Source organism: Canis lupus, chromosome 11 (assembly GCF_048164855.1).
Source record: "Canis lupus baileyi chromosome 11, mCanLup2.hap1, whole genome shotgun sequence".
In the NCBI taxonomy this organism is placed as follows: Eukaryota; Metazoa; Chordata; class Mammalia; order Carnivora; family Canidae; genus Canis; species Canis lupus.
The window spans coordinates 33,332,975-33,357,762 of NC_132848.1; the positions used below are offsets into that span (position 1 = coordinate 33,332,975).

The 24,788-nt window shown below is 46.0% G+C and overlaps 2 protein-coding genes across 5 annotated transcripts in view; one reads left to right on the plus strand and one right to left on the minus strand.

Moving 5' to 3' along the window:
• The window catches only part of SYN3 (synapsin III), a 452,196-nt gene that overhangs the window by 147,140 nt on the left and 280,268 nt on the right, over window positions 1–24,788 (plus strand). The gene's annotated exons all lie outside the window — the stretch shown is intronic.
• TIMP3 (TIMP metallopeptidase inhibitor 3) overlaps window positions 1,243–24,788 on the minus strand; it is a 57,947-nt gene continuing 34,401 nt past the window's right edge. The window contains exons 2-5 of the mRNA XM_072844208.1: window positions 14,619–14,701; window positions 7,014–7,125; window positions 6,238–6,359; window positions 1,243–5,161 (exon numbers count right to left, since the gene is read on the minus strand). Of these exons, the coding sequence (XP_072700309.1) occupies window positions 4,964–5,161; window positions 6,238–6,359; window positions 7,014–7,125; window positions 14,619–14,701 (515 nt within the window). The 3' untranslated portion in view covers window positions 1,243–4,963. The remainder of the gene's footprint in view (window positions 5,162–6,237; window positions 6,360–7,013; window positions 7,126–14,618; window positions 14,702–24,788) is intronic.

A 24,788-nucleotide genomic window follows, 5' to 3' on the forward strand; every position in this document is an offset into this window, starting at 1 on the left:
ATCTGCTTGTGTGTTTTGGTGGTCTTCCTAAACTGATCAAAGAAATGCAGGGCCCTGGCCCCATGCTTGCCATGTAAGGAATGTGAATCTTGGGAAACAGGGTAGTTAATAGGGTATCCAAATGTCTCAGCTGGGGACTGTGGCCTGTTTGTAGAATCCCAAGCTCAGGCTGCTGACCTAGAAAATTCTGTTTTGAGACAATGATGGGTAGGACTGTAGGCTCCAAGAAGGAGCAGTCTAAACAGGCAGAGAGGTTTTTCCATTGATTATCTTTCCCTTCTATCTGATCTGCTAAGAGTCATCAAATCCAGGATATGCTGCTTGGATAAGAAGGGTTTGTGGAACCTGGCATATTCCAAAAAAGCATGAACACAGTAGAGAAACTTCAAGGTTTATTACCAAACCAGAATGAGTTTGAATCCTAGTCTGCCAGCGTACTAGGTCTTGAGCAATGAATGGTCTTGGCTTCCTCTGAGTCTTGGCTTCCTCTGAATCTTGGCTCCCTCAGCTGGAAACTATGGAGGACAGTGGGGCAACCTCATTGGGTTGTTGAAGTTTAATGTAATCATATAGAGAGAGTGCTGTGCCTCATATACAATTGGTGATCAAAGTAGACTAGCTTAAAATAGGGGCAAAAGTTATACCCTGGAAAATTGTCAACAATGGGATGAAAGTTGGGTGAGGGGTCTGCAGCCAACCCAGCCCATTGAGGATGACAGATCCAGTTGTAAGCTCTGAGAGGGGCTCACCTGCTAGTGGGACCTCTTGAGTTCCTGGCATTCCCAACTAGGCCAAGCCATAGTTGGAATTCAGGTAGGTATTTGGCATCAGGTACTGATATTTGCAACCTTTTGTTCTCATTTCCGTGGTGTAAGATTCTTAGGAAGAAAACAGGGAAAGCCATACCAGGGCTTCCAACTGGAAATACCTGTACTACTTACCAACAGTTAATTAGATTGAGATCCAGATTCTATAGAGTTATGGAGAACCCTGACCATGGAATCAGGGAGCAAGCTCAAGGCTGGATTAGCAGTCAGAAGGAAATCTAGAAAGCCTCTCCTGAAATCGCTCCTTTCTTGAGAAAGGACTGGAGCTGGGTAGGCTGAAGCTGTAGAAGTGGATGAAGGGAGGAGAACGTGCATGGGCCTGCAGCCAGGACAGGAGGGACCAGCTTCCAAAGCCCTCTGCTGTCCATATTACCCTTAAGGACAGTCAGGATAAACAGGCAAGAGACTACAGGTGTGTGATAGAAATAAAACCATTTTACTGTTTAGAATAAAGGACACACTATAAAAAGTGAACATTATGCAACATTACAGACAATATACATTCACGGAATATAAAATTCATAAATAACATGGAGGAAAACTGTAAACAGTGCTACAAAATTTAGCAACAAATACATTCCTTCCAGATAGGGTTTTCTCTGGTTGGTTTCTCTCCATCACTTCTGGGTCTCAGGACAGCAGACTGGCTAAGGGGAAAGGTGAGAGCCTGGGAGAATCTATGAAGCCCCTCCCCTCAAAGCATGACCTGGTCTTTAAGTTCTTACCCTCCTTCACAACTCCCAAGAGCCAACTTGGGGATTGTTGACATCCACCTCCCCTACACTCCCACATTTTTTTTTGCTTATAGTCATCAGATTTTTAAAGTTTTTTCTTTGTGTAAAACTATTGTAGTGATCTTTTTCCTTTTGGTAGCCAGGAGACAAACACTAGGGTGCCAGCCTGGGGTAATCCATATCAGCGACCATCAAACCCAAGATGAAAGGCTGGAGCAGAGGAGGGTACTATCTCCCAGGAGACCACAGTGTCTCTGAGACAGGATTGTTCCAATAAGTCATTTGTTTCTTTAATTGCTCAAGAATCATTATATGAAAAATGGTGCTCATGGGCTGTATCTCAACTGCCATGATATAGGCCTGGAGCTGAGTGACAGTAAAGGACAAGAGTCTCCAGCATTATCTACTAACCAGATGGAGCATAGGCCTGAGAGGAGAGAGGCTGGGTATAGTGCTTTCTGGATAGGGAGGCAGAAGAGATGGCCAGATGAGGTCAAGAGATCTTGGAATCATAGCTCCCATGGCCCTGGATTTTTAGGAGAAATCATGGCTTCCTAATTGGGTGGTCAAGTTGGGGACAAAGAATGGGAATGGCCAGCAGACTGCCCAGTGCCAGTTGATATAGAGCGAGGACATGAATGTAACTTGCTGTTTTCTCTTCCTACTTCCTACTCCAGAAAGCACTGGGTTGCCAACAAAGGGAGGAGGTTGGATGAGTCTCAAGTGCTAGTTGCTCCTCATTTCTCCAGTTTGCCAGTCAAGCTGCCTGCACAGTAGAAGTATTTTACCCTCCATTCCACGTTAGAATTTGATTCAGGAAAATGGCGGCATGTGGGTTTCATTTTTTTTTCTCTTAAACACAATGTACACATATTAAAGCCTACACATGACACAAGATTTAGCAAAATAAAACGTTCACGATATGATTGAAATACGGAAGTGTCTCAGCTACATAAATGATTTTAAATTATACAGTAAGTGAACAGGTGAAATAAACAAAGCTATAGCTTATAGAAAGCTCAAAAACCGCCCTCTGCCAACATTGCTTTGCAAAGGACCCTTCTTTGCCCAGGACCTGCTGTTCTCTTTGCCAGGGCCTGACAGATGGGACTGTGGTTCCACCAGCATTTCTGCAAGGAAACTTCAGATATGACTCACTCTCAGGCCTCACCCCAGGTCCCGCCTTGTGTGAGTGGAGGTGGCCCCACCAGGGACCAAGAATCACCAATGCTTCATGGAGGGGATACTGATGTCCATTTGTGGGAGGGCACTTGTGTGGGTTGGGTCAGGGGGTCCACCTTATAAGACTTCAAGGTTGAAATCAATAAAATCTCAGGACACCAACGCTGGGGCTTACTCCTTAAAAACCACTGGCCTGCTGACCTCAGATCCTTTTGCTTACACTGCTGCATTGAGAGGGACAAAGCCTCCCATTTCTCACCTGCCAGATGGCATGATTATAAGGTAACAGATATAAGATAATAAAATAGATCCCACAGAAGCCAGATGCCTGTACTGCCTTCCCACTGAGGAGTTCTGCCGAACACCTTGCCTGGGCATTTGTGCGTGCGTGTGTGTGTGCGTGTGTGTGTGTGTACGCAAGACATCACAATGTGTTGTCTGCTTTTTTTTTCTCCTATTTCAATTGGCAGCTCTGTTTCCTAAAGTGGAATGAACTGAAGATACAAATACTAAGAGGATAAATACCCATAATCTGAAAAAAGAGAGCAATCATGTTAAATGTCACCATCCTACCATCCCCAAATCAGTAAAATATACATTATCACCTACTCTTGGCATCTCACTTTCAACACTTAAACTTAAAATACTTTTATTTAATCGGATAACTTATATTATAGTTTTATTTCAAAAAACACAACAAAAACTCTACAGCGGATTGCAGAGTCAGGCTTCCCCAATGACCACCGATTTTAATCCCATGAGGTAAGGACCTCAGGAATGGTGTTCGCCCACCAGTGAGCTGGGGCAAAAAGAGCAGGCTGTCCTGAAACCCAGGAAAATGGCCATCTAGCTGAGGCAGGACACTTTGCAGCTTTCCCTCCTGTGCCCAGACCCCTGACCCACACTAACTCTCATCTCCCACCTGAGCTAAGCCAATAAGGCAATTAAATGAAGGCCCCAAACATGAAGCAGGAGAAAAGGAGAGGGACAGAGGTCAGATGACCCCAGTTAGAAGGATGTTGAGGGTGTTCAGAATTTCAAATTTTAATTAAAATGAAAAAAAAAGTCAACTTGGAATGTCATGATTTTCTTCAAACAAGCAATGACAACAAAATAGAAGAGATTATACTACTGGCATATTTAACAGCATTGAACAGAATTCTGTGTCCTGTAAAAAATTAGCTTATGTCCCCGTGTGGGTATATGCAAATGTGTATACAAACACATCCCCCTAGGTGAGCTAAACCCTACTTTGGAAATAGTACTCTCTACCCAAATCTACTTAGCTATATCTGTGGATAGTGTATGGTGCATGTATTCCTCCAATTTACATAAAGGTAAGCTCCTGGCCAAATCTACCAAAGAGTTTTCCAGGAGGAAGTCTTGTGGGAGATAGAGAGAGGAAAGACATTCATCTCAGTCTTTCACCTGAGCTTTTGTACAAGGCAGGCAAATTGCCTCCTAACCTCAGGCAGATGTTTAAGTCTTCATCAACTAAGAAAGTTCTGTTATTCTGGTCTGGCTGCTTACCCCAGACTCAGAAACATCTGGTCAACCCAAGCGGCACTGGGCTGGGGGAACTGTGTGTGCTGTATCTTCTCAGACCCTCTCCTGCAGTCTCTTTCTTCCCTCCCTCACTCTTATGTGCAGACACAGACAGACACAGTCTGGTTGGGACATGCAGTAGCATCTCCTCAGTGTATAAGATCTTCTGTGTACCTTGAGTCTATCTGCTTGCTGCCCTGGACTGCTCCTAAAATGGTTCACCTCTTAGCAACTTCCTTGTCTGTGTCTTTTATGTCCTGGGTGGAGAAGGGCCAAGAGAAAAGGATCTTGGAGATGGTGAGGTGGGGAAGAAGAGAGAGGGGTATGTGTTACAATGCCCAAATGGGATAGTTTTTCGATTTTTGTTTTCCTAAAAAAATAGATTATATTATCACGAAGAAGAGGAGTGTACATTCCTCATTCTTCCTGGCATGGCACCAAAAATTCCCACGTGGAAATGGGTGATGTCAAGGCCAAAAAGAACGGGTAGGGTGGGGCCAGGAGGATGGTTCCAAATAAACTCCATATGACAGCATAGACTTTTCCTTAAGTGTTCGAAGTGCTAAATTTGCAAGAAAACAGGCACTAATGTCATTGTCATCATCTGGGAAGAGTTAGTGTCCGAGGGAAGCTCAGCGAGAAGGGAGGGAGGTGAGGTGGGGCAGGGTCTGGTGCTCAGGGGTCTGTGGCATTGATGATGCTTTTGTCTGGGGGCGCCCATCCTCGGTACCAGCTGCAGTAGCCACCCTTCTGCCGGATGCAGGCATAATGTTTGGACTGGTAGCCAGGGTAGCCAAAATTGGAGAGCATGTCGGTCCAGAGGCACTCGTTCTTGGAGGTCACAAAGCAAGGCAGGTAGTAGCAGGATTTGATCTGCAATTAAATAACAGCCAATGGTTGGTGGGCTCTGCCATGGTGGACCCAAGTCTAGATTCACACCAGTGTAGGTGGAGCCTAGGCACATCACTCCCTTAGTAAAATAGAGTAACATTCACTAACACTTACTAAGCACCATTGTATACCAGATATTCTGCTCAGTGCTTCTATGTTATTCTCTTTAGTTCTCATAACAGATTTATTTCCTTTATAGATGAGAAAATAGAGGCTCAGAGGGGTTAAGTAACCTGCTCCAGGTTTCACAGCCAGAGAGTGGTGGAATTAAACATTTGAGAGAACTTTTCCTTCTCAAATGGCAACAGGCAAGGATGTGTGATCTCAGCTGTTGTGGGAATTGAGGAAGTAAGATTAAAGTATAAAGTATGGGCATCCAGCTGCCCTAGGAGAGAAATCGGACTCAGTGAGCTGTGTGACCTAGGGCTAATTAACTTAAGCTTTCTGAGCCTCTGTTTTCTCATCTGCAAAATGAGCAGAGTGGTAATTAAAACCGTACAGAGTTGTTATGAGAATTAGTGAGAGAATTGTGTCGCTCACTCCCACAGCAGGAAAGCTGTGTGCCATGGCGCTGTGCTTGAGTCAAGGAGTTGGGCCTGATTAAAGAGTGACCTTCTGCAGCATGTGGTATCAGCAGTCCTGAGCCAGCTCGCTCACCTGCGGCAGGGGCCACCAATGAAGCAGCTGCCCTGGTAAGCCCACTTGGGACTGCTTGACAAGACCTGAGCGTAAGGATCTTATACCTGCCACAACCTTGAACTACAGGAGGGGCCAGGGGTGCTGAAGAGTCCTTGTGCCCCAGCAGCTGCCAAGTGGGCAGCATGGAGACACCAGATTCCAGCAGAGAGGCATTCTTCCCCTGCCTTCCTCATTGCTCAGCCTGGGAGCAACATTCCTTACCACCCTTGTGCAGACCTGCCCTTCTGCCCTGGCCTGACATGTATGTCCTCGAGGACATATGGCCATGTATACAAGGGCTCGGTGCCCAGTACTGCAGGAACTGGCGTTTCTGGGGCTGTGAGCCAGCACTACCCCTGCCTGCCGTCTCCAGGGCTTACCTTGCAGTTACAGCCCAGGTGATACCTGTAGTTGAGCCCCTTGCGCTGGGAGAGGGTGAGCTGGTCCCACCTCTCCACAAAGTTGCATAGTCCTGTGTACATCTTACCATCATAGACGCGGCCTAGAGGAGAAAAGAGGACAAGGGGAGAGTTGTTTTGTCCAGAGTCCAGCCACAGGTGAAAGAATTCTCACGTCCTTAGACCAGGTACTGTGCTAAGTACTTGCCAGTCCTATGATTTTATTTCATCCTTCCCAATACCTTTGAAGCCAAAAATCTGCCCCCATTTGCAGAAGATCTTAAACCCATGAAATTCCAGAGCTGGGATTAAGGCTAACTCATCCCTTCTCTCATCAGTGGTTTCTTGGTTTTGGTCTCATTTTTTCCTTTTCTACATTGACTGCTTGAAGGTGGGCAGCTTTCAAAGATAGACCCAATAAATATGTTGACTATGAGGTATAGAGGAACAGGTACTAGCAATCCCTTTATATATATGAAGTAATGAGAAACTGCAAAACTAGGCAAAACAAAACTACATTTCCTCCTTGGAGCCAGTGGTGGAGATGAGACTAAACCCAGCCTCAATGTAGAGCTTTGAGTTCCCACCACAGGTCAAGCAAGGTGCACTCTACACAAGATATTCCTTACAATTCACTGGGCATGTGGCCAGGGTCCTAAGGATACTTCTGGGCCTGCTCCTCCTTCTCTATCCTTCTGAAGCAAATGACTGGTGGACCTTAGCCAAACCCTGGCCTAGATGCTAGAGTTGGCTGTTACCTGTCAGCAGGTACTGGTACTTGTTGACCTCTAGCTTAAGGCCACAGAGACTTTCAGAAGCTTCTGTGTGGATGTACTGCACGTGGGGCATCTTGGTGAAGCCTCGGTACATCTGTGGGCAGAAGGAATGTCATGAGAGAAGGACCAGGGCTCAGAAAAGAAAGCATGCTGTCATGTATTCTGTGGAGATGTGACTCCCCTAATCTACCATAGTGTGGTCAGTCACTGATTTACCCACCCCAGGGCTTTCACTTCAGATAAAGCCATCTAGTCTCCTCTTGTCTGGTGCCTTCCCAGAGAAACCTTCCCATCCAGCCAGTCACAATGCCCATTCCAGCATTTCCACAACACTGTACCAGATATATACTCTTCTCATATCCCAACACCTTTTCAGAAATCCAAAGAATTTGTTGTGAAAGGAGTCCTGCCTGCCTCACCAACCTTGGCCCCCAAGTTCTAAGAAGGTAGCTGGCTAGCCTTCTAATGACATCTCTGTGACATTTCTCAGTGTATAAAAGCATTCCACTTACATTCCCCTCATTGTTTCCTCCCAAGAACTGATGGAAGTAGGTATTATTGTACCCATTTTACAGACAAAGACTCAGAAATTGTTTGGTTGATAAAAGTTGAACTCAGGCCAGTATTCTCCATGCTTTTCTTTTTCTGAGCATCTGTTGAAAGCACTGGGTTCCTTTACCCCAGACAAAGCATATAAACACATATACAAAATTTCTTGATTTTTAACTGAACACTTTATAAAGTTGAACTGAATGAATATGCTGATATTTGGCCATTTTTATCTACAACATAATCTAAGACGGTGGTTCTCAATGGGAGGCAGTTTTACCCCCACCCCAGGAGACATTTGGCAATGTCTGGAGACATTTTTGATTGTCACAGCTGACAATCAGCCACACAGCCCCCACAGCAAAGAACTATCTGGCCCCAAATGTCAGTAGTACCAAAGTTGAGAATTACTCCTCTAATATTAACCCACTTAATCCCCATGACAGCCCCACGAGGCAAGAACTGTTTAGGCTTATTTTATAGATGAGGAGCCTGAGCGCCAGACAGGTCAAGTGGCTTCTCTAAGGCCATACGGTTGGCAAATGGCAGAGATAGGATTCCAGGCCAGAGAATCTGCTCCAGAATCCATGCTCTTAACCATTATCCTATGCTCTCTCTCACTGTGGTCTCACAAGTTCATGCCCAAAGGCCTCTGATACAGGCAAATGCTATTTATAGCTGTTGTGCCTCCTTTATCTGCATGTGCTCAGAGCCACTGGTGTGAACATAATGAAGCTGAACCCGCATGGTGATTCCATGTCAAGACCACGAGTCTTACACGGGTTCAGATCTGTTGAGAAAACTCTATTAACTGTGTGTGAGCTGGCGAGGGTAGGAGAGGACACCAAGGTATGGCCCAATCCCATTATCCCCCTGGTTCTCAGAGCACACAAGCCCTGGATGGCTGGTGCTCTCCAAGAGTTTACAACAGGACAATGTCTCTCCCTTAGTTCCTGGCATGCGTTATTAATTTACTTATGGTAATTAATAAGAAGCCAGACATCCTCTCATTGATGTCTCATCTAAGTGCCTCCCATTTGTAATAACTTCCTGGGTTTTCTCCTTATTTTCTTTTAAGTGGGGACTGGCTGGTGGGGGTAGGTGGTCCACAAGGACCTCCACCATCATAGAGGGTCTCCTGGACTCACAGAGTTTGGGAGCCTCTGCCTTTTTAAGGGGAACATTGTTCTAATTGTGTGCAACCATCAGTGCAGATGGTTTTAATTTACCTGGCCTCTCTTTTAACCCTCTTCTCTTGAGAGGCTCACCAGCTGAATGAGGAAATGCAGCCAAGCACTGTGAGAACTGCTGTCCACATTCAGTTTTCAATTATGCTGCAGGGGATCAGGGGCGGGTCAGATCGTACATACTCCCCACTTCCTCAGTGATGGATGGTGCCTCTCTGGCTTTAACAGGAACCATGCTTAAGAGCACTGCTGTGTGCATGCCATTAAGTGGGCCTTCAAAGAACATTCCTTACACTCTCTCCTGTGCCCAGCAGCTTCTCCTCTGGAGTGGCTCTTCCTTGAGTTCCTGGCAATGCTTCAACTCGGTCCTCACGCTAGGTCCTTTGGACCTAGGCCGTTAGAGCCTCAGTACATCCTTGTCAGTCTTTCCCCTTCATGTCCTCCCTGCTTCATGAGTGAGGATTAAGGCCCTGTGTAAGGTCCAGTGACTTCAGCTGCTCAGTTGAGTTCTCACTCCTTTTGAATTAGGAGGAATTTTGATTTCAACATGGCTTATAGCACTTGGATGCAGAATCAAAACTTTAATGCACTGTGAACAATTAGGTCTGACAAGCACAGTGCTGTCTTTTAGGGTCAATTCTGAGCTTAACAATATGGTAAAGCAGATTGTACTCATTTTGTTATCTTTTCTTTATAATAATCCCATCTTGACCTAAATATCGACCCTGAACGTATCATTAAGTCTGTATTCATAGAGACTGAGAATTGGTTTGACAAATTTAGGAGGGTTGCGATTGGTTTGTAATGTGCTGACATCAGAGAATCATAGAATCTGAGAATTGGAAAAAACGTTAAAGGTAATCTAATCCAGTCAAAGCACTGGAGGATTAATGGTAAACTCAGGTTCTGGAGACAGACAGCCAATCTGAACGTTGTCTCTGCCACGTATTAGCCACTTGGAAAGCTACTTAACCTCCTTGAGTCTCAGTTTCTTTACCCATAAAATGGGGCAAAGTATTTACTTCATAAGGTGTTTCTGAGAAATAAATGACTTAGAATAGTACTTGGTGCACAACATTCGCCAAAAATTGTCTTAAAACTAGCTCTACCGAAATTCATATTGGCAAAGGAAAAGTTTGGTCCTCTGCTTTCTATGTCTCTTTGCCCAACCTTATCTCTTAATGCAGGAGTTTAAAGCTGATTTGGAACTTAAAACTAAGCAGGTTGTGTTCTCTCTTTCTCTCTTTTTCCAGCTTTATTGAGGTATGATTGACAAATAGAAATGCATATATTTAGGATGTAATGTGATGTTTTAATGTCTGTATATGTTGTGAAATGGTCACCACAACCAAGATAATTCACACACTCACAGAGTTACCTTTTGTGTGTGTGTGATTCTCTTAGCAAATTTCTAGGATTCAATATGGGATTATTAACTATTATAATGCACACCATGCTGTGTATTAGGTGTCCAGACCTTACTCATCTTAGTTCTGTAGAAATGGAACTTTTTACCTTTTGACCAACATATCCCCATTTCCATCACCTCCCAGCCCCTAGTGACCACCATTCTGCTTCCATAAGAAGTTCAACTGTGAGTTCCACTTTTTTAGATTCCACATAAAAGTGAGCTTATGCTGTATCTGTCTTTCTGTGTCTGGCTTATTTTTAGCATAAGGTCCTCCAGGTTCATCCATGTTGTCACAAATGATAAGCTGTCCTTTTTTTAAGGCTGAGTAATGTTCTATCATTTCTAGACACATACCTCATTGGATTCTGTAAGCCTCTGGGCCTTCCCTCTTGGTAGTATGTACACAAAAGTTTGAAGAAGTTAGCTTCCCTTGAGGTGAAGGGACAAATAATGTAAGAAAGAAGTTTCTGAATCTGGGGGCTTTGAATATTTCTTATAGAATGGCTGGTCTTTACCTTGACAGCATGAAATAATCACCATTATGTCAAGTATTTCTGGCATGCCTGCCAGAGATGAGCACTGTCCTGAATGCTCCTTTACATCATGAACTCCTTTAAACCCACAACTTATTCTCATATGCAGACCAAGCAACTGAGTTTCAGAGACATTAGATACTTGACTGAGATACCAAGTGTGCTACCAAAGTCTTTCTTTCTCTATAAGAGAGAAGTCTTTTTCTTAAAGAATACGCTAACAGAGCGGCCAAGCACGTGAGAATGCAGGCAGTCTCTGTTGAGGGCTAGCTGAGAGACCCAGGCCAGAAAGAGTTACAGGCATCAAGAAGGAGGAGAATGGCTCCCTGTGGGCTGGAGAAGCTTCCAGCTGGAGCTTCAAAGGCAAGACCTTGCAATAGTGCTCATTTGATTAGATAAACCACTAAAGGAAGGAAGTCCCCAGGGACCAAACATTCCAATTGCCCAGCAAATCTGTCCTGCCCAGAGTCAGGACATGCAAAGCACATGACCAGTGGGCCTCCCCTTGGGACCCCCGCCCCTCCAGGACCATCTAGGACATAATGTTCCCCACGTGTTGTCCCCTACTGCGCCAGCCTGGGAGCATATCTCCACTGCACAAACTGCAGCTCCTGGCAAAGCAGACTGCTTTCTCATGGTCCTGATAGGATATAAGGTCCTGATAGATTAATCAATTCTGGCAACTTCTACCTTTGCACTATAGCCCAGTGCCTCTGCTCCAGCTAATCTCCAAGTCTGGGTTTGTAATAAGTTCCCCTAACATTCAAACACTACCCCCCACACACACCTATGGGTCTCTGCCCACTCAAGATAGGGCTATGACATTGACCAAAGGTTCTGGAATTAGCATATGGGATTGGGGCTGCCCACCTTTACTCCAGGTGAGAAGTTCAAGGGGGGAGGAGGTGGGAACTCTGAGACAGGGTGGCTCAAATTCTCACGTTCTCCGAGCTCCTTTAGTCCTGTTCTAAGGGAGCCCTTGCTCACCCCGTCTGACTCTCTTGGGTAGACTCTCTAATCCACCAGAACAAAGCCACCTAGGGACCAGTGCCAAAATTCATGCAGGCTCGCCTCTGGCCTCTCCTCCTTCCCTCCTACAAAGAGTTTTCAATACACCCTTTGCAGGATGTTGCAAGTCAAGAGCTACACTGCTGGATGACAAACGGACAGACCCAAGCTAACCTCTTTTTGTTCCTCGGGGGAACTATATACAAATGGGGTGGGGTAGGCCCCCAAGTGTGCAGGAATGATGAATCAGCCTGCTGCTCCACTGCTCTGTAATCTCCCTGTTGGCAAAGGCTCTACAGCTTCCCTAGTGTCTGCCACTTTCTAGTCCTATAAACTTGACTGTTACATAACCTTTCTAAGTCTCAGCTGCTTCACCTATAAAATAGAGGATAATGTGCGTCTACTTCATAGGATTGTTATCAGGACTGATCTGTGCAAAGGTTTAGCAGAACACCTGATACACAGTAAATGCCCAGTACATGTCACTTGAATGGAGTCTTATATTCATTATGACAAATATTATCTTGGTATCCCCAGCTTGAAGCACAGTGCTGATCACAGAGAGAGTGAGAAGGAAGGAGGGAGGAAAAGAGGGAGGGAGGTTGGATGGACTACTCCCATTCCTACACCCCATGCCTGATTAGTAGACTGCTCCCTGGACACCAGCAGAATTCAGTGGTCTCTCAGGACAGAAGGGCAATGACCCTTCTACAAGTTATCTAATACTGGGATGGTAGGAAGGGCAGAGTTAATAAAAAGGCATTACATAGTGATTGATGATCAAAGTGAGATGGCAGGGAGATTTGGGGAGCCATGTAAAGAACACACAGGATTGGGAAGGAATCCCAACACCTTAGCTTGGGAACCAGATCTGTCTTTAATTAAATGCATGACTGATCAAGTCATTTCCCCTGTGAGCCTGTGTCAGAAGTAAAACAAGGAATTTTACTTTCCAGCTCCCAGCACCCTGGTTCTATGAGCCTGGGTGAAGAATAGTGAATGGACAGTGTGATGCCACCAGCCTCAGAGTGGGTGTGTGCTCTGAAGCTGATGGGTGAACAAATGCAATTTGGCCTCTAAACACCCCCCAGCAGCTGGCCTGACACCAGTGAGGGGGGGAACAGGACATTCTGCCCACAGGAAGGGCATCTGATCATCCTGGTGTCCAGGCCCTGAAGGAAGTAGGGAAACTAAGCAAGCTTAGGAACTACTGCCTCCTAGCTCTCGTCTCAGATCTGTTGGCCACATAGTGTCCATAATGTGATGGATTGTTCCAGAGCAGGAGGGGAGTGTTGCCTGAACCTTTGTTTTATCTAACATGCTTTGGCATTTGTTCACTAGCTACTGGGGGCTGTACGGTGGGGGTTTCTTTGGTTGTTGTTGATCTTGTTGACTCCCTGCTCCACACTCTTCTCTCCCCATGGCCATCTGAAGACATAAGCTGGTCCCATGACCAGGCTTGGGCAGCCAAGGGCACCTAGCCAGGGCTGACTCTGGACATTACATAACCAGAAGGCTGTGGATATTTCCAAAGTTTAATCCAAAGCAACAGGTTCCACAGACATAGTACATCAAACCTCAGGCCTCAGGATGCAGGAATAATGAGGCCTGGAGGTCTGCCTCCAGGATGGTCAGGTACCACCTATGGGCTCTCCCCACCTGCATTGAGTTCCACCTGGGTGTCAAGGCTTGTCTCCTTTGGGGAGTTTTCTGGCCAGTAGGGTCTCACTCTCATTTCTCCCTTAGGTGGAGAAACATCCACCAAGTCTCTTTTGTGTGCCAGGTCCTGTTCTAGTTTCTGGGGATGCAAATGTGGGCGGTGAGTAAAGGGCTGGCAGTCCACTTAGACCTGAGCATACCCCATTTTAAACTTATGGTTAGTCACACATATGTGTCTTACGTCTTCTCTCCTGGCCTAATTGTACTTCCTTAACATAGGAACCCCATCTTTCTCTTGGCCTCTATGGCTCCTGGCATTAAGTGCTGTTTCTTGCCAAGGTGGAATGATGGACCAGCTGCTGAGCTATTCAGAGTGAGTGAGTGCAAATACCCCTTTCCAGCACCCAGAGTAGCTCTTGCTTAGAAGAAACACCACACATGTCCCAGGGCACTTAGAATCCTGAAATGCCTGAGCTAGAAGGGCTTTTAGGGGCACCAAGCTCAACCCCATACTGTTACAGGTGATAGAACTGAGGTCCAGCAAGGGGGGATCCCAAGGTAAGCAGGCTATTTGGGAGTGGAGCTGAGGCAAGGAAACAGGTTATGCAGGTTTTACATCTGAGGTTCTTTTTGTTAAGATGGACTTCCCTAGTGGGCTTCATAATGTTAATATGCTCAGGAATATGTTCAGTTATACAAATGTGCTTAGTAAATGGTGCTAACCAGATGGGATGCAAGATCTGGGAAAGACAGGGAAAGAGGGTGCAGTTCCTACTCCGGGATAAGGTTCCTGTGATCAGCCAAAGTTCAGTGTAAGGATTCAAGGAATTAAATGTAAATTGTAACCTCAGCAACTGCATAAGACCAGTAGGCACTATTGAGCTCAGAAGAGCCTGTAAGACAAACTCGTCCCATCCTCTCATTTTACAGATGGATAGACTGACACCCAGAGAGAGGTGGTGACTTGGCCAAGGTCTCACAGTTACCAGGGAACAAGGCTGTCTGCCCTCTGGTTCCAGAGTCAAGCCTCTTTTCAATGGCTTCTGAGGGACTCCACCTGCACTGGCTTTAGGGTGAAGCAGCCACCTTCCCCTCACTACCTGGCATCCCTTTCTTCTGCCTCAGCAATGTTCTCTCCAGCAGTGGGGAAGGGCTATGCACACCCACCTTGCCTCCTCTGGCTAGGACTTTACTGGCAAAAAACCCAAGAGCTCTCCTGGAGCGGGCTTATGTCACTTACCTTCATCTGCTTGATGGTATAGACCAGCGTGCCAAAGGGCCCCTCCTTCACCAGCTTCTTCCCTACCACCTTGGCCCGGATCACTGCAGAAAAAGGCAAGATACAGACAAGAAGGAGATTAGGGAGGCTTGAACCACATCAGAGACCACATCTCAGGTTGGGTGCCTGGAATTGCTTTCTTACCTCTGGGCCAACTTGAATAGACGATTGTATTTATTAAAGCAAGAATTCAGATGAGAGACCCAGGGGTTGGGAGAGGAATGGAGGAAAGAAGGAAGGCAGTCATCATTCAACTTAATTATCCCAAATATTCACAATTGCCGACGCTGGAAATTCCTAGGCTGTACTCACCCCTGGAAGAGTTTCTTGAATCTCTGGTTTCACCGTAATCCAAAATCTACTTCTCTTGTTAGAGCCTCTTGCCATCCCCCCATTGTCCATCTGACAGTTGCATGGTTTCCCAGACCTATTCTCTTTCTACCAGGACCTCTTCCTAAATGCTGCCACATTTAGGGGCTCTTCCTTTGCATGCCCAGGTCTTGACATGCCTGCAGGGTTGCAGTGCATTCCAGCCATTCCCCATGGCTGCTCAGCATTCTGATGGGGCCCTTGGTACCCAGCACTTAGATGGCAGGGAATGCAGTAAAGCATAGCTCAATTAGGATGTGATAGAGGAGGGAACAGTTGGGAATAGGGGCTCAGGAGTCAACTGAACCGTTCTAACCCCAACTCTACTCTATGGCTATTTTGGAACTTTGTTTCTGGCCTCCAATTTCCTCTTCTGTAAAGCCAGGATAATGGTGGTACCAATCTCCTGAATTGGAAGGATTAGGTAAGATAATGCAGGTGAAACACCACCATGTCTCTAATGTGGTATATGTTACATAAACATTATTACTATCATTATCATCATCATCAAAAGTGGAATGGGCTTATCCTGGAAGAACTGCTGCCATTAAAGTAGCTCCCATTTATCACATGCTGTGTGCAGTAATACATTTCATTTATTCACTCCTCAAGACCACTTACAAGGGCAGTATTAACATCCATATTATACAGACAAGGAAACTGATAAAGAAGTGATGCCACTTCCTCTTCTGAGCCTCAATTTTCTCCTCTGTAAAGAGGGTGTAAGTCTGTCTACATCAAAGAATTGGAAGAGGATTAAACAAAAGATCTTATGAAATTTCTTAGTACCAACGTCTGGCAGAAAGGAGTTGCTCGGTAAATATTAATTGACTATGAACAGGAAAATAATTAGATCCAATGTGAGGAAGGCTGGAAGACAGGCATTTATTACATGCGGTGAAAACACAGAGAAGGGAAAGATTTACTTTAGTTTATAAGAAGCTATGCATTCTTTTTATATTTTATAGGAAGGAGAAGCACCCAGTAGCTGTCTTCAGATATTTATAGAACTTGCACATGGAGAAGTAATGGACAGATCTTAAGACAATTCAGAAATTGAAGAGAAGTTGTGTTCATTGGCTCAACCAAAAAAAAAAAAAGTCATTTAATAACTAAAACTGGCAACACAAGGGAAGGGGCTGCCATAGAGTGAGAGTGTCTCCATCAAGGGGTTCTGGAAGCTCTCATGCTAGGACTTGGCCCAGAATGGAATGGATTTTGCATGTATAGCAACCATACTTTGAGTCACAAATTGAACTCTTCCAGCTTTAAGATCCTGTCACCCTTTTCTTACCTCCAGTTGCACTAAGCCCTCAAAAAGAGTAGGTACCCAGTAAATGCCTGTTAAACAGAATACCCTTCACTTATACACACACACACACACACACACACACACACACACACACACCTGCCCACCCATTCTGGTAGTTCTGTTATCCTTCCCCATTTCTATGTTTCTCAATTAAGTGACTTTAATATCTTAATTTAAACAAAACAAAACAAAACAAAAAAACCTTTTTTAGGAACCAATCCTGCCATCCCAACTGGATTCTGTCCTGTTCCTCCCCAAACAAGTTTGGATCCTACTCTTCCAGTCAGACATGAAGTCAAAACCCAGATGAATCAACAGCCCCTCCAGACCTTCTTGCCAGGGAGGCTAAAACACAGAGCCCATTGGAGAAGTTAGTAATTTAGCCGAGGCAACTCAGATTGGGAGGAGGTGAGTGGCTGTTTCCAAGTCTGCTGTAAAAACGAGAGGTTGGCAAAATTCCAGGCCAAGCTCCCTCAAGATTCTGCCTCCACTTCTGTGTCTAACTTTGTAGCAGCATCCTCGGCAGGGAGCCAGGCTCCCAGAGGCCCAGGGACTATTTCCTCTACAGTAACTCCCACAGTCAGGTTGTAACAGCTTAACTGTTGGGCAGAGAGCATATCTGCCAGGACTTTACTATTGATTCTTCCTGAATTGATTTGGCTCCATCCTCTGCTGCTTCATTAACACAGAAGGTAAACTAGCAAGTTGAGTCTCTGCCTTAGAGGGGAAGAAATAGCAAAAGCAATTTTTAAAATAGCAACTTCTACCCTTTCCTGGCTCAAAAATGGCTGGACTTCTTTTAAATATAACATGTCATAAGCAGACCTGTCCCATAACAACAGTAGGTACTAGGTACTTCTGGAAGCTTCTGCATACACAGTGAGCCAATTCCTTCCTTACCCTGAAATGGCCTGAGCTTGGAACCTTTTCATCTGAGAATAGTTCAATGAAAAAGGAGCAAGTTTCTGTAGTCAGGAAGCCACATTTGAGTTTCAGTTCCACCATTACTATGGCCTCAGGCAAACCCCTGTGTCCCCGACCTCCTTTCTCCTAAATCTTTCTGATTGTCTTGGTCCAATGCCCATCACGTGGCTTACAAGAGATGTCCCTAATTCTAGTGGAGGAGCAACAGAGCAGAGCATTGAAGAGCCAGGGCTCTGGAGCCTGACTGCCTGGGTTCGAATCCTAGCAGCAGTGCCACATGACCTTAGGGAGGTTATTATGCCCTTCCTAACCTATAGCAATTCCTCATTATCCTCATGCTGTGAGGGTTACATTCAGGCACTGAAAATGCTGTGTTTGCTGTCACCCCTGTTAGAGGACCACCACCACTGTGACTTCTGTTGTTACTCGTCTATCTGAGCATCTTTAGTTTCTAACATACACCATAAGCTAAGGCCTAGGAGTTCTCTCTAGGATGGGAAGAGAGGCAAGCTCCTCAAAAATATCTGGCCATGTAAAATTTTAGGGAGGGAGCACACATAAACTGGTCAGAACAAACGTAGAGGTGTTTTTAAGTCTGGAGCACTCACCAGACTTAAAATAGGGACCTGTCCTATCTCATCACCCAGATGTAACCCAAGAGCAGCCTACCAGGACCAAACTCGATCACATGGCTATAGTCCAGAAAGGCTGGTGGAGAAGGCCTAGCATAGAGGCCACACTAGTGTTTTCTTTATAAAAACTAAACTGAACTAAACCGAACTAAAATTAAGTAACATTCTGCTCTCTCAAAGAGATTCACAACGTCCTTCCAGAGTCAAAACACCAGCCAACCTCAAATCTGCCCATTAGGTCTGTGAATTAATATGTCTTTATTTGCTTCGGTTTCTCCTCTGCAATGCAACTGTGTGCTATTTTGTACTTTCTTATTTGGCAATAAGGGTGCTCCTGAGGCATTTGCTGGCCTGGGGGGCCACAGTGGGCAGGGGAGGTAAGGAAGGTCACAGTTCTCCAACAACAACAGAAGACAGTTTCCAAACTTAGACTGGCAGCATGTGGTCTGTTCCTGCCACCTTGGTGGAGTGGCTAGAAGCCAACTTTACAGATGGGCTGGGCTAACAAAGGTTTTCTTTATTCTCCTTCACGATGGAACATGGCCCCATACTGTCTACTCAGTGTCCCCCAGCAGCTAAACCAACATGGGTGTGAGCTGGGTTGGTGTGCTGGTGGGGGTGATGACGAGAAATAGAAGTCCCATTTCCTGCCTCCACAGAGCAGTCTAATGGGAAGACAAAGTTTAAAAGTTCATGGCTAGAGAGCTAATCTCCAAGGTATGAAAGCACAAGTCAGAGAAAGGGGCAATGGTGGACAGCCTGAATCTCAGTCTTGGAGACTCTTATGCTCCTGGGAAAGGAACCTGGGCTTCCGGGGGTATGGAGATCGGAGGAAAACAGAGTAGAGTATTTTAACTTAAAAGTCTGTAAGAAGAAACTGACCAGGCTATGTGTGCTTATGTAATTGGCACATAGATCTGTAAATATGTGTAGGGTCCTCTTAAAAATATCATATACCTGAGGATCCAAGTAATAATTTTCTTTCTTTAAATAATTTCTGTGGGGAGAGCTACTAAGAGTTTACAAAATCACGAGAAACAAGGCACATCCCTTCCAGAAATATAATTGTATGCTGCTGGCCCCCACCTCCATCCATAGCAATGTAGAACACAAGCAGCACAAGTTTTGAACAAAAAATAATTCCAGTGGCAAACAAGACTCAGTTTCCAGTGCAGCTTACTGCTGTGTCCAGAAATTGCACATCCGCGACTCATCAGCATATTCAAACGGGGACAAGAGCCCATGAGAAAGCCCCTGACTCTCACCCTCTCCTCCTACCTCCCATGCAACGACCTTCAATCACACCCAGACCTTTCTGCCCAGATCTGATGGTCAGACTTTCCAGCTAGCAGGTTGGAAGGCAAAGTTTGGCTGGGTTTTGGATCAAAACCTTAACTGAATTAATGTATATCAACTTAGACATGGATTCTGCCCGTCTTACATCTTAGGGTCCTGTTGAAAGCACTGCAGATCCTCCCCAGGGTAGAGGAGCTGATGCAGCCATCTAGTGAGTGACATACTTTCAGTACCACACACATGCCCCCACCATACACACACTCTGTCCCATTCCTGTCTCTCTGAAGGCCCTGTGGAATGATTTTGCTGACTTGAGGTATGGTTTTTAGGAGGACAGTGAGGCTAGGTAAGGCACATGTAGCTAGCAGGTAGAATGAATTTCTGCAAAAGCAGAAGTTACTGTTAGTGTCAACCTGAGGAAGGGGAATGTTCTTCTGATGGGATCCTAGCAAGCAGGATCTAGGTAAGCAGAAAGGCCCAGACTGTGGGCTCACCTGTCTTCCTGGATTTGGACTAGGAAATAAAGAGCAGTTGGGAAGTGCCTGATACTCACTTATGTTTATGTCCTGGTTGCCATCCACATGGGCTGCTCTGGGGCTGAGAGCTCATGACAAAGACAATAAGCAAGGGACCCACAGCAAGGCAGGCCCACAGCCCATCTGGCTCACCCCGTTAGGCAATTCCCTGGTCCTGTGCCCCATGGAGAATCCTGCATTTTAGTCAATCCAAAGAGGGCAGAGCCAGGCTCCCTTGCTCCTCCAGCTGCCCACCCATTCATTAACCATCAGCTCCCTGCATTTCATTACATCACATCAGTAAGTCTAGAGGAGAGGGAAGGACTAGAACACACCGATAAGCCCCTCCCCTGTGCTGACAGGTGCTTGCATGCCATCCTGCTCTGTTCTCATGATAACTCTGTGAGATGGCTATTACTGTCCCAGTTTTCCAACAATGAAAAAGAAGATCAGGTACCCTGAGGGTGGTTTTGCATCCCAGCAAAACAAAAAATTGGTGGGTCCCCCAGGAAAGTAGACTGCCTGAGGCCTTTTCATGGGATTCATACTGATTGCAAAACATTTCATAATTTTCTGTACCTCCCCAAGCCCACTGTCAGCTCTGCTAAGGATCTGAGAAGTGGATTGGTCCCTAGGAGGAAGGCCCCCCTGATAAGCCTCCAGTGACCCCCATCCCTTTGACCACCCCACAACTCTGTCCCAGTCACTCACACACGTTCCCTCTGATTAGTACTAAGAATCTACAAGTAATCACCATTAGCAATAGAATGGAATATCATCTGTTTAGCATACTGTGCTCCCCACCAAGGCTTTTAAGGAAGAAAATAAAATAACTTAGAAACCACAAAAACCTGACAATCCCTGAGGTTTCTCACAACACTATGAGTCTGAGGTTAATTAGGCTGATTAATTAGATGAGACAATGTATATGTAAAAAGGCACTTTGTAACCCTGAAGCTAAACAGATGATATACTATTATGTTGCTGATGGTGATTCTTTGTAGGTTCTTAAATGTGCTAATCAGAGGAAGACAGCAAGAGACCCAATTCAGCATTTCCTCATCCCCTGAGGATCTTTGGTATCTTATCCACCTCCAGTGACCCTTTCCAGAGTTCTTCACAATTTTCTGCTGCCTCTTTGGGGACACTTTGATGATGTCCATCTTTGAGGAAAAGGCCTTAGGAATTAAGGGTGGGTGGCAGAGACCTGAAGGCCTGCCCTAACTGGATCTTTCTGGTTTCCAGCCCATTTATCACCACAACCCCAAACCCCAAAAAGCCTCTCTACAAAGACCCGGAGGTTAAACGGTCAGATCAAGGAAGCCCCTGGAGAAGTGGCTGTGAAACACTGGAATAAACAGGCATGGAGTGCATAGGCCTGGATGCAGTCACTGCCCTGTCACTGTGTAACACTGGGCAAGTCACTTCCCATCCCAGCTTATAAATTGGGGTGATGATTACCAACCTCAAAAGCTTCTTTCCATGACCTAAGCTCCTTCTTTCACTCCTCCAAGCAGCTCTCGTCAAGATCACTTTTGACCTCCACGGTGCTCAATCCAGGCAGTGGTGGGTTCTTCGTCCAACTCTTACTTACACCCAACTTGTGGCTTCATACCATCCATACAACTGGTAGCTCTCATCTTTGTAACCTCCAACCCAGAACCCCCACAATGTGAGTCGACATTTAGTGTATGTTTATACTTGGAGGCCTAATAAGACATCTCCAACTCAACCCATCCAAAACCGAGCTCCTGAAATGCCCCTCCCTCAGCCCTGGTCCAGTTACCTTCCTCATTTTGGAAATAGCCCCATTCCCCTACTCCTTGTTCACCACCCCAAATACCATGTCAGGGCCTTTGCCCTTGTAGATCCCCTGCTAGAACACTCTTCACTTCAGTAGCCACATGGTTCCCTCCTTCATCGACTTTGAATATCACCTGGCCAGGGGGCCTCCACCATCCCCCATCCCTTCCTTCATGCCTTCCCTGTAGCCCTTGGCCAGTGTTCCTGTGCTTCACAGCCCTGACCACCATGACATAGTCTCTATCCATGTGCTGTTCTTTATTTTACTAACTACTGTAGCCTGAGCACCCAGAAGAAAGCCTGGCACCTAGCAAGTCCCTACTATGTATATGCTGAATTCATGAAGTTAAAAGGGCCACATGGAGGGTGATTAAAAAAAAATAATAAAGATAAATAACTCCCCTGGATAAGCTCTGGCCTATGACCAGAGTTTCTGAGCCATATTCCATCAGAAGGGGATAATAGCAGGTCTCAGTTCATAGGGCCAGATAAACATCTGTTCAAGAATCATTTACAAAGTACTGTGCTAGGCTCACGGGGACAAGGAGATAAATGAGGCCCCGAGGAATTCAGGGGCTGGGTTTTAAAAGACCGGCCAGGAAATAGGTAAATGATATTCAAATATAGCAAACACGGCAGTCTGAGTAAGAACAAAGAGAGGGCAGGGCACAAAGAGGGGTGAGGCCTGACCAAGGGAAGGGGCATCTGGAGCTCCCCAGAGGCGACAGCGGATCTAGGCCTAAGTGCATCCCAGAGAAAAGATTCAGTACGCTTTATCTGAATCCAGAGGAAGCAGAAGCCTGGACCAGATCGGGTGGGGAGGGTCTAAGGAAGGAGCTGGGAGGGAGGCCGAATCTCAGCCAGACTCTGAGCAGAGCCAGGACTGACTTCCCGCCTTTCCAGGAAGATGGCCCTGGAGAACAGGAGAGGTGCAGGGAGGGGCAGCCAGTGAGGAAGAATGCCCCTTGGAGAAGTCTCACCATAGGCTCTCCCAGAGTCCTACCCTGATCCCCTGAGGGCACTTCTCCTTGTCAGTTTCAAAGGCCTTTTTTGTTGCTGTCAAAGCCACAACCAGACATGGAGATGCACTCCCAATCAAGATAGGGAGTCTCCAGTTCAAAGCCTGTCCTGACTAACTCTTTCCGTTAAGTAAAAATATTAATCTTGGTTTTATTTAAGCAGGTTTTTTTGGCACGGAATGAACCCCTGTGGCTAAAAATAAACCCAAATACACACACACACTCAGAAAAATCTGGAGAGCTGCAAATCATTTCAACCCAAGTTTCCATCTCAGAGAAAGCTATTAAAAGCGGGAGGATATTAAAACCTCTCTGCACAGAGCCTCTTTTCTCAGGGCCTGCCTTGTGTTCTAGGGTCCTCAGGGCAAGGCTGTCCCGGGGATGCCCTGTCCCGGGCCTCCTGGCAAAGGAGGAGGAGGGGCCTTTGTGAGCTTCTAGCTCTCACCTTGCGAGCATTGTGGGTTTCTGCTTGAGCAGTCCAGGAAACATGCTGGGGCCTCAGCCGACGTCAGCTGTGTATGAAATGAAGGGGCCCAGAGCGGCAAGCAAAGGGAACACAGGCTCAGAAAGGTCAAATTGTCTGGAACTTTGAGATTATCCAAAAGGAACACAAGCAAAGTCTATAGCTTACCCCAGCTTTCATGTTTTAAGTGGCAATCTCAATTGTAAAGTATTAAGAGACAAAATGTAAGAGTCACCACCTAGGCATATGTCCTGACTTGGTATTAATACATTTCATTTGCAGTATAATCATTTTCAAAGTCTGCTACCCTCAATTTCTTCCTGTAGCCACAGCCAGTTTGGGAGAAAGGTATGGATCACTTGACCCAGGACAGGGTAAAAGTCCTAGTACTGGTAGGTTCCTGGATTCAGGGCTGACTTACTTGGGGAGTGAGGACCATCAAAGAAGGGAGGTGGTGTTCTTGTGATCTGGATTTCTAAAAGGTTGGTAAGGTGACTACCCTGAAGTATCCACTAAGCTTTCGAATTGTTGAGGCTTTCGTTGTGCCAAGGGCAGCCAGAAGGGGAATATCAGTACCCCAAAGCACAAGAAATAGGAAGGGAGATGCTTCCCTATAGCTTCACCCCCATTCTCTCAGGAACAGATGGGATCAACAACCCTACCCACAGTCCCCCAAGCCTCCCTTGGTTTTGCAATGTAACAGGATTATTTTGAATAGCATAGTGATATATACAGGGCTCTCTGGGGTTCGGGCCTCATCTCAAGTCCCACCACTGCAAAGCCTCTAGCATCCCCTATTGCTTTCCCCCACCCCACTACACTGACCTGTCCTGTGATGCCCCTTGTCTCAGTGACAATGACTTTCTCCCCAGTCGTCTGCCTACGCATCTGTTTCCCTGCAAGACTCATGTAACTGAAATGCCACCTCCTCCAGAAAGCCTCCTGCCCAACCCAGGCCACACTAAATCCCTCCTGTCTTCTCAGCTTCCTTTCTTCCCAAAAATGTTCTACTTTAATGGTCAGTTGCTTGGCACTCCTTAGCCTGAGTTACTAGACAGTAGGCCTGTATCTATGACCCCAGCACCTGACAAGGTGCCTAGAATATGGCAAGGCTTCCCAAAATGTTTGTTGAATGAAGAATGAGGCTACTGGAGGGAATTAAAGGTAATATAATAAAGGGAGACAGAGATGGCTTCAGGTTCAGGCTCTTGGAGTATGGGTCAGGCGTCTGAGTCCCTAAAGATCATCCAGAAAAGAAGAGAGAGAGGCATGTAAAAGTGTGATCTGAGGGACGCCTGGGTGGCTCAGTGGTTTAGCTCCTGCCTTTGATCCAAGGGCATGATCCTGGGGTTCCAGGATCGAGTCCTACATCAGGCTCCCTACGTGGGGCCTGCTTCTCCCTCTGCCTGTGTCTCTGCCTCTCTCTCTCTCTCTCTCATGAATAAATAATAAAATCTTTTTTTAAAAAAAAAAAGTGTGATCTGAGAAGCTAAAATGGGCCCCTAATCTCCAAATGCTGAAGATTCATATCTAAAAAGAGGTGAGTCATGGGGTCCTGTTAGAAGAGGCCCCAGTTAACAAATGCCTGTGGAGGTAGAGCAACCAAACTCCACCAACAGATGAGAACCCAAGGCTCAGGCTCAGAAAGGAGGTCAGTGAGACCACCTTCTTATTCAGTCCCCCTCCCTCCTCTTCTTCTTCCTCTTGTCTCCTTGCTCTCCTCCTCCTTCTCCTTTCTCCTCTTCCCTCCTCCACCTCCCTTTCCTTCCATCCTCCTTCCTCCCCATCTCTTCCTCCT